This window comes from Chelonia mydas, chromosome 3 (assembly GCF_015237465.2).
Source record: "Chelonia mydas isolate rCheMyd1 chromosome 3, rCheMyd1.pri.v2, whole genome shotgun sequence".
NCBI lineage: Eukaryota > Metazoa > Chordata > Testudines > Cheloniidae > Chelonia > Chelonia mydas.
In genome coordinates this window covers 3089946-3105366 of record NC_057851.1, presented here as the reverse complement: position 1 = coordinate 3105366, position 15421 = coordinate 3089946, and the positions used below count along the sequence as shown (strand labels likewise).

At 45.9% G+C, this 15421-nt stretch overlaps 1 protein-coding gene across 3 annotated transcripts in view; it reads left to right on the top strand.

Annotated features, from left to right (window-relative positions):
- HADHA (hydroxyacyl-CoA dehydrogenase trifunctional multienzyme complex subunit alpha) overlaps nt 1-15421 on the top strand; it is a 38984-nt gene that overhangs the window by 885 nt on the left and 22678 nt on the right. Inside the window, exons 2-8 of one of the 3 annotated variants that reach the window (XM_037893729.2) lie at nt 1444-1529; nt 5060-5101; nt 5192-5262; nt 6245-6378; nt 9609-9747; nt 10892-11011; nt 11088-11190. In XM_037893729.2, coding sequence (XP_037749657.1) covers nt 1444-1529; nt 5060-5101; nt 5192-5262; nt 6245-6378; nt 9609-9747; nt 10892-11011; nt 11088-11190 — 695 coding nt within the window. The remainder of the gene's footprint in view (nt 1-1443; nt 1530-5059; nt 5102-5191; nt 5263-6244; nt 6379-9608; nt 9748-10891; nt 11012-11087; nt 11191-15421) is intronic. The other 2 variants (XM_037893730.2, XM_037893731.2) reach the window with 2 other exon arrangements.

Here is a 15421-nt window from a genome sequence, read left to right as displayed (position 1 = left end):
CCTGTGTCCACGGGGAGGCCGCTGGCTGCAGTGTCTGGGCAAGGAGTCAGTGCTGCCCTGCGGGAGGGAAGGGCAGGGCTCTGTTTAATGTGGAGTGTGGGGCTTGGTCCGCATTGCTTGTTCAAATCCTGCTGCTGTAGGGGCCAGGCAGCATCTATTGACCCCCTGGAGCTGCCTGGGGCCTGGCACTGAGCAGTCCTGCCCAGAAAAGGGGGAGCAGGTCTGAGTGTTCCCAACTGACAGGTCTTGGGATCCTCTCCGGCACCTTCCAACCACTCTAGAAGTGTCGCACTCCCCAATATCTGGACCTTACTGAGTTTTAAATCTGCAGCATGGGGGACTCTGAAGTTATAATACACCTCCACTGTTCTTTTTCCCAATGACCTTCTTCACACTGGGGCTTTGGGTGGTGATGGGTTTTAGTGAATAGATTAATTTGGTTTAAGATAAATTACAGTTAATGGGCTCTATTCAGGAGTGTGGCTGTCTCAGGGAACTGGGATTCCAATATAAAACCTGTCCCCTGGATTAAGAGCCCACTGAATTTCGCACAAACCAGCAAACTACAATTGGATCTCAGTTAATTGGGGTGGCTACTGATTTACGCTAGCTTAGTCTCTGATGCATATCCTGCCTAAATCAATAGTCACAGGAACTAATTAACATCTGATCATAGTTTGCTGGTTTGTGAAATTCAGTGAGTTCTTAATCCAGTGAACCAGTCTTTACATTAGAATCCATCACCCCAGTTGTTATTCGTTTGTTCTCTTCCTGTTACTCTCAGCAGAGGTGCCCAAGACACTGATCTACACCTATTCCTGGAGGGGCTTTCTCCATGTTAGGGTGGAGGGTCATTGGAGGCAGGGTTTCCTTCTGTAAATACACAGATAGTCTGAAGGGAGCTGGGTTCCCATATGAGTTTAGGATTGTAACTTTGTCAAAATGATACATGATCATACAAGCCATGGAGGGGGAGAGCTAAAAAAGGACATGGCACTTTTATTTGCCAGAGGCCTCTCTCTGTCTTTTTAGTTTCTTGTTTTCAGGATTCTCGCTGTGGCTGATAATCTCCTCCCTTAAAAATAGGTGGTGTTTGGACTCCCCTATTCATCATAGTTGAAAGCAGTCTGCCTGGAATAGCCTTGTGTTCTTCACACACCCTAAATCGGTGTTCGCCAAACTGCGGCGGGAGGGGGAGGGCAGGACTTCCACTGGCAGGGCAAAGACTGAGCACAAGAGCAGCACATGAGGAAAGTTACATGATCTTGGAGCCGCCCCTATTGCAGACAGATTCCCACAGCTGCTAGTAAAACAGGCAGCTCATTGAAAGTCTTCTATCTTGCATCTCGTGTGGCACCTAGTTCAGCTCACAGGTGTAGGGTGGAAATGTGGGCAACAGCCTGCCATCCCAAGCTTCTCTCTTTCTGCTCCCTTGATGCTCAGCCTAATTCCAGATCACAAGAGGCCTGGCCCTATGGAGCCACCTGTGGATGCTGTTGTCCCCACCTCAAGCAGCATGCAATCTCCTGGTGAGTCGGGGAATAGGGAGGGGAGTACAGGAAAAGAGATCAAAGTAAATAAAATGGTTAGGAGAAAATGAGGCAGCAAATGGTGTGGGGGGTATCATCCATATTCCAGTTCATCACAAGGGAAAGGGATACTCCACCAAACAGTGGGAGACACTCTCCTAAATAAAAGTTCTGGTGAGCTCAGCACTGTCCTAACACTAGTTTGCCCTTATAGTCCTCTCTGTCCAGTGGTTTAAAGGTGGGTAATTTCTCTGCCTCAGTATCCCCATCTATAAAAATCCAGTTATGTTCTGCAAAATAATAGCCCTACATAGTTGTGCATCGATCATTTTGCAAGTAAATTGGTGTTTCTTCTGGTATCAAAGTGCCTAAGTCCAGCTGGATATTTTCCTCCTTATTCATTCTCACCAGGAGTGAGTCTTGGTCAAATTCTGCCTTCAGTGACTCGTGTGCATCCCCTTTGTGAAGCTGAAATTCATTAATCTCTGTAAAACTTTTGATATCCTATAATGGAGAGTGCAGGGTTTTACGGAGGTAGAAATCAATTCCACTCCACAGTTTTTTTGTGGTTTAAAAAAAAAAGCGCTATTGCAAAACCAAACAGTGTTGGAAGTTTTTTTACTAAATTCTTTTTGGCATTGAAGCAGTTCTTAACAAACCTTTCTTTTCCTGCAGTGTTGGAAATCTAGTAAAAGATGGAATTGACTAGAAATGGTCAACAGAAATGAAACTGACTAATCTCTTTTCATTGTCCAAGCAGGGTGAAGAATACAACATCTAGACTTAAGTCTTTCAGTTCCAGTATAATTTTGACAATTATATAAGGAATTTAAAAAAAACTAGAGGCCTGCTGGTGTTCCTTTAAAAAGTGCAAGAGGATTTTATCTATAACCTTGATTTGTACAAATTCATGCTGCTAGTTGTAAATGATTTGCAGTTTAAAGTAGCAATGCTGTTACTGTAAACTGCCTCTAAGCCACATTTTACTGTGGTTGAGTTTTAAGCCTGGTTATCGCTTTCCACGAGCGTTCTGGCCTCTGCAACTTTATAAAGACACATTTTCCAGGATAACAGATATCAAAAGTATTTCACTGCTTTTGCATAGCTATTACTAGGTCACCAAAATTTTTAGGTGTCTTGCGATAATGATAGAGACAAGGTCCCTGGCACAGAAAGCTTGCAGTCTAAACAGACAATGTGGAGTGGAGGAAGGGGGAGTGGATATAGTGAAGTTTAGCATGTTTTGTTCCAGATTCTTGGTATCTTTTTAGCTTTGTGTACGTTTAGTATGTTTTGCTGAAACTTCTTAAAAATGGTTGTAGAGAGCTTCCCGGAAAGTGTTTAAGGGGAACTTAAGAGAAGAAGCAAAGGCATGTTAGACCATGGAAATGGGAGGGGGCTAATTCAGCCAATCAGTTACTTGCATAACTTCATGAAATAAGAGATTCTCTATCTTTAAAAAGGTAGACCTATTAGGTGAAGTTTAGGACACTGTCAACATATCCAATTGCAAACCCTTACTCTACATATAAAAATACATCTGTTAGTGACCCATGTCACGCTCCCCAGATTTTTCGATCTGGCTATGACTCTAGTGCAGACTCTTGGGGGTGGGGTGAAGGGGTTGGGGAAGCTACCAGTCCTGGCCTTGTAATTTAGTCTCCATTGTTCATCTCATTTCTCCCTCCTGCTGCCCCTGATAGTGTGGTGCAACCCAGGGGCTAAATTGAGCAAGTTCTACAAGGCAGCACACTACTGCCCTTTATCACCAGACTGTGGCCTGCAAAAGCCACACTATGAAATGCTGCATTTTACTCCAAATGACAAGATGGATCATTTTGTGCTGGGGCCTCTAGTCTCAAGTTGCTGCATCCGTTACAAAGACGCGGGCAATGTGAGCGCTACATTTGGCTGGCTGGCCTTTCAATTACCGAAGCCTAGGCACTCCCGAGGCTAGAATCTTAAGGCTATCAAAGATTTCACACAGGGTTTGTAATCTGGGCCTCAGGCTTGGTCAAAAATCCTCTTAAAAATAGTCTTGAAATCAAAACCAGGAGACTAATTTCTTAATAAGATGTTGCCGAGAATACATCACTCCCACCATTTCAGAAAGGAATCGAAATGTGACGCACTTTTTCCATTCTCCCACAGCAGTTTACCTTGAGCCTGGGCATGATGACATGTAGGACAAAGGTCACTCCCTCTCTTCAGAGGAGGAGACCATTTAGAAATGTAGGGGAAAGTGCATGGAGCAGCTCCAAGCCAAGATGACATGGCTGTGGGGGAGGGGATAAGTACTTATTTGTGAAGCAAAGTGCAGGATGGCTGATTAATCATTGTCTGACCCCACTGGCTGGTTGGAGATTCATCCCACCATACTTATTCCCTTTCCTGGATTTCCCAGGTTGTTTTGCCTTTGGGATAGGGATGGTCTGCCTCCTGGGTTGGCACCCTGGAAATAAACCAGTGTGGTATCCTGTAATCTAATGGCTGGTTGCTGCCAACGTACCAGTTTGAAGAGCAGCATTTTTGGTGGTTTGACTGTCAATAGCTCATAGCAGTGGCTCCCACAGACGTGGGAAAAGCAGTTGTTCCCTGCTGTAGCTAGGGGCAGCCCAGTGTTGCATTGGAAGAAGCTTTTTTCCAAGGTGAAGGTCACTTGAACAGAAGCGTGAGGGATTTTAGAGTAACAATAGGGATAACTGGAGGCAAAAATGTAAGATGCTAGCTTCAGGGGGCAGGAAAGGGGGTTCTCTTGCTGAGGTTCTGAAGGTCAAAGCTTAAATGTCCCTTTTCACTTATTCCGACTTGTGGGGCCCTCTGACTGCCCTCAAGAGGGCAAGTTTATCTAAAGATTGGCACATGCAATTGTCAGGGGTAGTGACTGAGCTATTTTGTTAGCATTGAGGGCAGGGGGAGAGAAGAAACATGTATTTGTGGGAGCGTCATATGTAGCTTGTCACGCATTCCTTGTAGATTAGACTAATCCCCCCATGGAAGTAGTGGAAGCCTTCGTCCATATGATATTTAGGACTGTGCTGGAGAATTCATTCTGCTAGGGCAGGTCTGCCATAGCTGAGGAGAAATTTCTAATGTCTGATTTCTGGGCTTGGAACTCTCCAGAATGCACCATGTCCTGGAATCTCTGTAGTCTGAGATGACTCTTCAGCTTGCTACACATGAACAAACAGATGTTTGCCTTTGCGGTCAGCATGCATAGTTCAACACTCCGTTCCACTTGCAGCATCCATGGTTAATACCAAGCTCCATAGGCCTCTTGTGTTGGTATTCATGATGCTGGAAAGTCACCAGTGCGAGGTCTGTGGCATGAAGGTCGCACAAACAGTGGCCTGCATGACTTCTATGCTCTTACTGAAGAATCTTTGTAGAAGCTATTGACTATTTGATATGTGGGTGGGGGAGGAACTAAAAATCTCACTCAGTGGCTGCCTTGAGGACAATCTAACTTAAATATGGCTGCACTAGTTTTTTGGGAAAGCCTGTAACTCCTGTGAACTTCTCTTCCTTAGGTTACGCCTGCCGGAATGTTGCCAGCTCCTCTTCTCTTCAAGGTAAGTGTAAAGAGACTGACTATGGTTTGACCTTTTCTGTGAAAATCCAGTAAGAACATAAGTCTGAGAGATTTTGCCTCTTGTTTACAGCTAGAACTCATGTTAACTATGATGTCAAAGGAGATGTTGCAGTTGTACGTTTCAACTCGCCAGATTCAAAGGTATTGCTTTAATCCCCTATGATTACTAGACATTCCTTTTTCAAAAAGGATAAAGTGAGAACAGAAGTAATAGTTCAGAGAAGGCATTGAAAATTATTAGAGGATACACGGTTTAGATTGGAGGGGACACAATCTATAACAAGCTATAACAAATGAGAAGGTATGTCAGGTGCTCCTTTTAATCTTTTCTACAAGAGTAAGGGGGTATCTGCTGAAATTGAAGGGAAATGCATTTAAAGCTAACCAAGGGAAATTTCTGTACACAGTAAACTAACCAGCGGAATTCATTGCCACAAGATCTCATTGAGTCCAAGAGCTTACTAGGTTTCAAAACAGATGATCCATTTTTATGTATAATGAAGAACATCCATAGCTATAGTATATAGAACTTAACCGTTTAAAGGGGTCATAAATCCTAATGCTCTAGATCACAAACCAACCACTGACTGACGAGTTTTAGGAGGGAACTTCCCCTATGGGCAGGTTATTTCATAATAGCATGTTGTGAGGTTTCATCTTCGAGGCACCTGGTACTGGCAAGGGTCAAGGACAGGCCCCTGAACTAGATGAATCACTGCAGTTTGCTGTGCAATTCCTGTGTTCCTGTGGCACAGACTCAAGGTATCAGACTTTATAGCAGAACTCTGCCCTGAGTAATTTGGCTGAATACAGCATTATAATTGTACCAGGTGATAGGCTTTCCCTGCTGTCCCGGGAAATTCCCAAGCTATGTATCCTCTGCCCTGCATGAAGCAAGTATACGAAGGTGTTGAACAAGAGGGAGTTACTTGCTCTGGAGAATTTGAAGGAGGGGAAGTGGACTTTTCTATTCCTGCCTGCCACTAAGCTTTGGCTTTTTATAGCGGTTCTTTCTTTTCCCTTGAAGTCTTTTTTTGAAAGTGGGGAAACAAAGGCATGCGCTCCATGAGGGGCTGAACTCTGCCTCTATTCTGTATTTACAGTGTTCATTTGTTGTCTGCAGGTCAACACTTTGTCCAAACAACTGCAATCGGAGTTCACAGAGGTAATGAACGAAATCTGGGCCAATGAGGCGGTCAAAAGTGCTGTCCTAATCTCTGCAAAGCCAGGCTGTTTCATTGCTGGGGCTGATATCAAGTAAGTGTTGGGGAGTAGAAGCCACCTGCTGACTGGTGCTTTGTCCACATTGTCTTTGTTAGCGGACAGGACTATTCTCTTATGATCTGGGATCCTGTGTGACATGAGCTTGCTATCTGTGCTTCCTCAATAGTGAGGCAGCAGTCTGATCACCAAATCTATCCCTGTGTATCTTCACAGAGGTTTGCTTAGCAGGACCTGGAGCTGAGATAGCTTGGAATGGTGGATTCCCCATCACTGACAATTTTTTGGATGTCTTTCTAAAAGATCTGTTCTAGGAATTATTTAGGGGAAGTTCTCTGGCCTGTGCTATGCAGGAGGTCAGACTAGGTGATCATGATGGTCCCTTCTGGCCTTGGAATTTATGGATCATGGCTGGTCAGTGCGGCCCACTAAACTCTTACACATTGCCAGCACTTCCCTGAATGCAGAGGTGTGTTCATGGGTGTGGAAAAACAGTTTCCCAACTGATTACCATGAGCTAAACAGCCTAGCTAGCTTGAGCATTGTATGCTGGGATATGAGCCACACATCAAAGGAAGGTATGTGCTGTAGGCCTCAGGTTCCTTGCATTGGCAAGCTGCTGCCTTTTGCTTACGCAGCGTTTTGGACCTCCCTGCTGTCGGGATGTTTAAACACAAACGGCACACTGGCTTGCTGGTCTGAGGGTTAACAGTGAACTCTGGTTTGCTCTCTGCTAAACTCCGTCTGCTCAGTTGTTAGCACATCTCGACTTCAGAGTGACGTGGGAGACTTCTTTCCATACCCAAGGTTTCATATTGTGGGTTCTCTGGAAATAGCAGTGTAACAATGCTGCCTGTGGTGGGACACTTCTCAGAGTATCAATTCAGGACAAATTACTTAGAGCAGGGCAGTTACAGCTGGGTTTTTTTGTTTTTTTTTCTATTAAGGCAAATGGAACCAGCCAGACAGAGAGGACTTTGGTCTCACCCCACTGGCTAACCACAAGTCACACAAGCAATTTCCTTACACTCCAGTTTCCCAGTATCCCCACCAGCGCCACTCATTATGGGGACGAATGGTTATGAAAACCAATACCCCAGTAAAAGAGAAAAGGTTCTCTCAATCCAAAGGACCAATCCCCAGACCGAGGTTAATATACAAGTCAGATCTTACCCACAAATCACACTGTTGCCAATCTTTTAGAATCTAAAATCTAAAGGTTTATTCATAAAAGGAAAAGATGAGAGCTAGAATTGGTTAAATGGAATCAATTACATACAGTAATGGCAAAGTTCTTGGTTCAGGCTTGTAGCAGGGATGGAATAAACGGCAGGTTCAGATCAAGTCTCTGGAGTACATCGACAGCTGGGATGGGTCAATCAGTCTTTTGTTCAGAGCTTCAGTTTGTAGCAAAGTCCCTCCAGAGGTAAGAAGCAGGATTGAAGGCAAGGTGAAGGTGCTGCAGCAGCCTTTTATAGTCTCTTGCTATGTGGCCTCTCTTTCTTTGTTCCAAAGACAAGCTATCCAGGACATGGCATGAGAAAACCTTAGGGCTTGGCTACACTTGCGAGTTAGAGCGCATTAAAGCAGCCCCGGGCACCCTAACTCACTCCCCGTCCACACTGGCAAGGCACGTAGCACGCTCTGACTCCATGGCTAGAGCGCTCCTGGTACTCCACCTCGGCGAGAAGATTAACGCATGTTGCACCTTGACTGAAATGCCCGGGCATCAGTGTGAATGAGGTGTTGCATTACTGCGCTCTGATCAGCCTCCGGAAACATCCCATAATCCCCTTAAGTCAAGTGGCCACTCTTCTCTTTGTTTTGAACTCGCTGTAGGAATGCGGATATGCCTTTTGAAAGCTCCAGTTCTGACAGCTGGCTGCTTATCTGCTCCGAGACAAAGCAACCATTACTGTGGAATGCGCTGTGAGGGAGGGGGAGGGGAGTCTACTACTGTCTGAACTTACAAGACAGTATGCTGACATGCTCTCCGGCCCCCCAAAAAGCTACTCTCTCTCCCCACACATACACACAACACACTCCCTGTCACACTCCACTCCACCCCACCCCCCATTTGAAAAGCACGTTGTAGCCACTTGCATGCTGGGATAGCGACCACAATGCACTGCTCTCCGTGGCTGTTGCAAGAGCTGCTAATGTGGCCACACCCGTGCGCTTGTAGCTGTCAGTGTGGACAGGCTGCAACGCTTTCCGTACTGCGCTCTGTGAAGGCTGGTTTAACTCAAAGCGCTCTACATCTGCAAGTGTAGCCATGCCCTCAGAGTTCTGTCCGTAGGCAGGTCCCTGCGTACCTTGCTGAGTCAAAAGGCGTATCTGCCTTTTCTCAGTGGGTCAGCTGTACAGCTGATGGTCCTTAATGGGCCATCAAGCAGGCTAGGCAGTGCTGACACCAAATTGTCTGGGGTGTCCCCCAGAAGCATAGCACAAGTTTGAACTACAGACAGTCTAGAGCCAATACTTATAACTTTAAATACAAAAATGGTACTTGCCCAGAGACAGCATAATCCTAACCAGCAAACCATAACCTCATCTGAGACACCTTATTTGACCCCCTTTATACAAGATTTGGTGCCACTACAGGACCTTGGTTGCAACGATGATCTATACAGTCCCAGTTCATGTCAATAACATCACAAGCAGCTACTTGGCCGGGGGCAGCTGTAATCTCTGTGCCCTTCAACAGCTCACTGATTTCCTTGCCCACCCCGGGAAGGGAAGAGACTCTCTATAAAATGTGCCTTGGAGGAGGAGGAGACCAGCCAGAGCGAGTATTTTATTTTATTTTTTTGAAAAAAGACAGGTTGAATTCAAAGGCTTCCTTTAGCCTTTGCATGAAGATCCTGCTCTCCTGGCCCTTGCTGGCTGCAGTGCCTGTTCCAAAGGACACTAACTGGCTAGCTGTTTCAAATTGGCTGAGTGTGTGAGATCAGAGTGCTGCTTTACAAATTATCCTACTCTCCTCCACCCTCCTGAAGAGGCAAGTGTTTGCAAAGCCTTTTGTGTGAGCTCTTTCCCCCCTGCATTTGATCTGCAGACACTCTCTAATGCAGTGATTCAGCCCACCAGTCTTAGCAGACTTCCTGCATTGCTTGGCCCTCTAGGGCTAGGGGGTTATACTGATCCTGCCTCTCTCTTAATAAAGCTGTGGGGGGTAGGAAGCCATGCCTGAAGCACTCCCCACTTCACTGACGCTGTCTCCGCACTGCTATGCACATCTGATCCGTCTTTCTACCCTGCTGCAGTATGATCGAATCCTGCAAGACCATTCAGGAAGTGACGCAGCTTTCTCAGGAAGGACAGAAGATGTTTGAGAAACTTGAAAAATCTCCAAAGCCCATAGTTGCTGCCATCAGTGGCTCCTGCCTGGGAGGAGGACTAGAGGTACTGTAGGGAGTTTCAGGGCTGCAGGGCAGATGCTGCAGAGGTCTCTGGGCTACTTGGGAGAATTCAGCTCCATTCCTAAGAGTATAGAAATGGGATTTCAGGCCTCATGGCAGCCGGCAAACCTGCTGAATTCTGTTTATGGTAAATGACCTGTTCTGTTGCATTTGAGGTCTCTGGCATAGTCATCCTTCTGCTTAGCTTGTGAGACAATCCGATCTAAGTGCAGGGATGGACCAGGCCAGTATTTGGATGGCAGGCCTGCAGGGAGAATACCAGAGCTGCCACAAGAGACATTGGTGTCTTGACAGATGTCCCTCTGTCCCCGTGTTGATCCGCTACGTTAGCGCTGTGCTAGAGGGCATGTTACTGCAGTTGAGAGGCACAGTTCAGGTCCTGACCACTTGTGTTCCTTTATAGGCCCTTGTTAGAGTGGGGGTGTAAAATGGGTCTCTTGGCCAGATCCCACCTTGAGTAATTGTACCCATCCTATCTACAGTTCCCTTGTAATTTCAGATGGGTACAGTGTTACTTCCTAGTCTGAACTGTTTAGTGTTATGTGCTGTCAAATAGCTACTGCATGCCCCTAGTGAGGATAGGAAGGTGAGAGGATCTTGTCTCGGAGCATGGTAGGCAATAAGTAGTTAGCCTGAAAGTTGTAAACTACAAAGCTCTTCTGGTGTCTCTGGATGAAAGGCATTGTTCAAATGCAAGATTGTTATTGCTAGGAATGAAATCTCAAGGCTCATGTGTTGCTTCCCTCGGCCTGTCTCTGTGCTATCTAGACCTCACCGATCTCGTGAAGAGTCTGGGCTTGGTGTCAGCATGGGGGTAAATGCCATCTTCAGAGCCACAGGGTTAATCTGTAAAGAAGATTATGCTCTGATTGCACTTAATGAGATTAGCCAGTTAGAACCAGGTGCTTTTTAAAGGACCCTGATTGGGGTGCAGCAGGGATCTGTGTGACCAAATCTGACCCAGTGTCCATCCCCAGAGCTGGAGGAGACAAAGAGGGAGTCCCAGGCAGTTCTGCTCACGTAGAGGGTGGCCATAGGGTGTATTGATGGGCCCTGGAATTTTCCGCAGTGAGATGTTCTGGAAGTGCAAGCAATTCTATTGGATATATTTTTGTCTCCTGTCCAAGGTTGCTGTCTCCTGCCAATACAGAATAGCTACCAAGGACAAGAAGACAGTATTGGGCACACCTGAGGTGTTACTGGGTCTACTGCCAGGTGCAGGGGGCACTCAGAGGCTGCCAAAGATGGTAAGTTAAGAGGATGCGCAGTTCCTTTCCTTCACATCGCTATCTCCAGATCTGACGCCCTCTGTCTGCCTTCCAGGTGGGACTTCCTGCTGCCTTTGACATGATGCTGACTGGGAAGAACATCCGAGCTGACAGAGCAAAGAAGATGGGGCTGGTTGACCAATTGGTTGATCCACTAGGTCAGTGGCTAAGACTCAAGAATTGTCTTAAAACTACTTAAGGGACTAATCTGTTGCCCTTTGGATTAATTACTCCAATTTGATTAAATGGGTAGAGAAGTCCTTGATGCTGTCATTCATCTAATGGGATATAGAGTTTATCATCTGGGCTGGGTGCTCGTTTCCAGAATCTCAGCTTTTGGGGAGGGAACAGGAATCACAGTGCAGTGTATTCAGGGTGCAGAGCATATGTTTTACATAAGCCAAATGAATTTGTCAGGGTTAGAATTCAGAGTGGATCTGTTGCCCTTTTTGTGAGCAGATAAATTTGGATAAGACCTGCATTCTTCATTGATCATGTCTTACTAATTGAGCACATCAAGTGATAAATCCATGGTACACCCACATCTTGAATATTACATGCAGATGTGGTCGCCCGATCTCAAAGATATATTGGAAATTTTCAGAAAAGGGCAACAAAAATGATTACGGGTATGGAACAGCTTCTGTATGAGGAGATATTAATAAAATTGGGATTTTGCAGCTTGGAAAAGAGACTACTAAGGGGAGGGATATGGTAGAAGTCTATAAAATCATGACTAGTGTGGAGAAAGTAACTAAGAACGTGTTGTTTACTCCTTCTCATAACACAAGAACCTAGGGGTCACCAAATGAAATTAATAGGCAGCAGATTTAAAACAAATATAAGGCCGTATTTCTTCACACAGTGCAGAGTCAACCTGTGGAACTCTCTGCCAGAGGATGTTGTGAAGGCCACAATTATAACAGGGGTCAAAAAAGCACTAGATAAGTTAGTGGAGGACCGGTCCATCAATGGCTATTAGCCAGGATGGGCAGGGATGATGATCTGAGCCTCCGTTTGCCAGAAGCTGGGAATGGGTGATAGGGGATGGATCACTTGATGATTCCCTGTTCTGTTCATTCCCTCTGGGGCACCTGGCACTGGCCACTGTCAGAAGACAGGACACTGGGCTAGATGGACCTTTGGTCTGACCCAGTATGGCGGTTCTCATTAAAGGTAATGGATATCCCAAGGCCTGGATTTCAGGGCAGTATCTGTGCTCTGCATAATGATAGGTGATCTGCTGTTTCTCCAGTGACAGGAGAACCCCAGAGCTTTGGGCACTCAAAATTGCTAATTCACTTTCAGTTAGAAGGGGAAAATATCTTGCAAATTGCAGTCATGATCTGAAGTGCTAAATCTGTTGATCTCTGCTATTCCTGCACTGAGGGACCTTTATTGGCCGGTGGCTTATTGGAGAGGGGAAGCTTTAGCCCGAAAGGTGAAAACTCAAGAAAGCTTTAAGCATCTGAAAATGGGGCTTAGAATGGAAATTATTGTGCACTATTAAGTTCTGGCAGCTGATCCTGCCATAATAGTCAATTACTGTGCTTGTTTCCTTGGGCCAACACCTGCTGAAGGAAGTGTGTAGGCCTTTTAAACTCTCAACTGAAAATGCTGTCTTCCTGTCCTCCAAAAGTGCAATGGATAAGGCCCCTTGCTTCTGTATCTTGCATCTCTCCATCTTGTCTGGATTAACACGGTCAGCTTTCTTCTAATTTGGTAAATTGACATTTAGAAGTGCCCCAGTATGTCCGTGAGTTTGATGTAAACCCTTTATGGTCACTTACCCAGCATAGCGCTGCACTTCAAAAAGGAGCAAATATTCCTTGCTGTGCCTTCAAATCATCTTGGCTTATTATGAAAGTGCCATGAATTTTGAGCAACATAGTTAAGCCAACCTGATCCCCAGTGTTGACAGCACGAGAGCAACGGAAGAATTCTTCCATTGACCTAGCTACTGCCTCTCGGGGAGGTGGATTACCTACGCCAACAGGAGACTCTCTCCCCTTCGTGTCAGTAGTGTCTATGCGGAAGCACTACAGTAATGCCACTGTAGCATTTCAAGTGTGGACAAGCCCTCCGAATGTCACCGCTAAATGCAAGGTAGGAGAGGATGGGATGGATTGTTTAGCATAAGTAGTTAACCCCCATTGAAAGGGACTGTTCGAGGTGAAGTGGGCAGTTAATGCCTCTGCAGTCATAGGATAAATAGTGGGTTACAGATCGATGTAATAAGCCATAAATCCAGTGTCTTTAAGGGCAAGTCTACACTGAACGTGCTGCATTGGCATAGCTGCGTCGATGCAGCTGCGCCAGCGTAGTGCTTGAGTGAAGATGCTCCGACACTGACGGGCGAGAGCTTCTCCTGCCAGCGTAGTCGCTCCACCTCCACAGGAGATGATCGCTAGGTCAACAAGAGAAGCTGTCGCGTTGACATAGTGCTGTCGACACGGGAGGTTAACGTCGACACGGCTGTCGCTCAGGCGTGTGGATATTCCGCGCCTCGAGCGACGTAGTTATACCGACATAGGTCTGTCGTGTAGACCTGGCCTAAATCCACGATTTTCAGTGTCTCGCAAAGTTTTGAATGTAAACGCCCAGGCTCATCTTTTGAAGGTGTTGTGCAGGTTTCCTTTGAGGATGAAGACTGAGAGGTCAGATATGGAGTGATCGCTTTGTAAAAAGTGTTCACCCCGGGTGGTGAGGTGTGCTTGTCCTTGTGTTTTGTGTGAGTTCGTTCAGGAGCATAGTGATTGTCTGGTTTCACCCACGTAGCTGCTGTTGGGCATTTAGTGCACTGGATGAAGTATATCGCATGTTGTGATAGGCCTGTCCTGAAAGTTGAGCTTGAGTATTGATCATTATAATGGTGCAGATATGCCTACAGGTTTGGCAGTTCTTATGGTAGGGTCTTGTGCTGCTTTGAGCTGGGGTGCCCTGGTCTGTGGAGAGCTTGCTTCTGATGGTGAGGTTAGGGGTTTTTTTAAGAGAGGGTTTGGGATAGATTTCTTTCAGGATGTGGTCCCCATAGAGTCTGGGTTGTAATAACTTAATGATACCTCGTATGGGTTCCAGAGTTGGAGGGGGAGAGGTGGTCAGAAGGGTTCCCCCCCTCCGCCCCACATATTGAAGCAGGTTCTCTTGGGGCATCTGGGTGGCCTGTTGCATGGTGTAGTCTACTTCTCAGGTGGAGTGTCCTTGTTTGAAGGTGGTTTTGAGCTTGTTAAGGTGCATATTCCAGACTTTCTCCTTGGAGCTTATTCTGTGGTATCTCAGTGCCCGGCTGTAGATAACAGATTTCTTGGGGTGTCTGGGGTGGCTACTGGATCAGTGAAGGTAAGTCTTGTAATCACTGGGTTTCTTGAATGTAGTTGTCTGTAGGGTTCCATTGCTGAAGCTGATCATGGTGTCTAGGAAGTTGATGCTGGTTTGGGAGTGTTCCAGAGAATTTGATGGATGGATGGATGGGTGGTGGTTGTTGAAGTTATGATAGAAATCTACGAGGGAGGTTAGGTAATCTGTCCAGAGGATGAAAATATCATCAATGTATCTCGGGTACATCATTGGTTTTGTGATGTATTTTTTTTTCCAGAAATTCTTCCTCAAGGTGACCCATGCACCCCCATGCTGGGGGTTGGACTAGATGACGACCTGAGGTCCCTTCAAACCCTGATATTCTATTCTATTCTTTTCTATTCTATGCAGAGGTGTACATATTGGGAAGCCATCCTGGTACTCAGGGTTGTTCCCAGGGTTTGGACAAAGTGTTTTGTTGTTGAATGTAAAATTATGATAGGTGAGGCTGACATGGATTAGTTGAAAAGGTTTGGGGTGGAGATCTGAGTGTTTCCCATTGTCTTGTAGCTATTCGAGGCAGACAACGATGCTGTCACCGTGTGGGATGTTGGTGTCTAGGGAGATGACATCCATGGTACAATGTGTTAACTACTTATGCTAAACAGTTTGTTCCATCTCGTATTTAGCTGTGACACTCTGGTTATCTTTCCCAGACCTGAAGAAGAGCTCTGTGGAGCTTGAAGATCCAACAAAATATATTACCTCACCCACCTTGGGTCTCCAATATCCTGGTACCAGTCCGGCTACAAAGCTGCATCCAGCAATGGCTAATATACTCACTGCCTAGTCCTGTAAGGTTGTTAGCCCACCCGCACTGGTGTTACTCAGAAAATGCCATAATATTGAAGCTAAATTACAGCTTTATGCCTTCCTTAAAAGCTGTTTGCTTAACTCTTTGGTACTTGATTTCTCTATCAGATAAAACAGTTGTGTGGGCTGGGGTGGAGCTATAGAGATCAGCAGAGGTGCGTCCACTTTGGCCTGATCTTTACAGGGAGAGCTGTTTCTAACAAAATACCTCCCCATCAT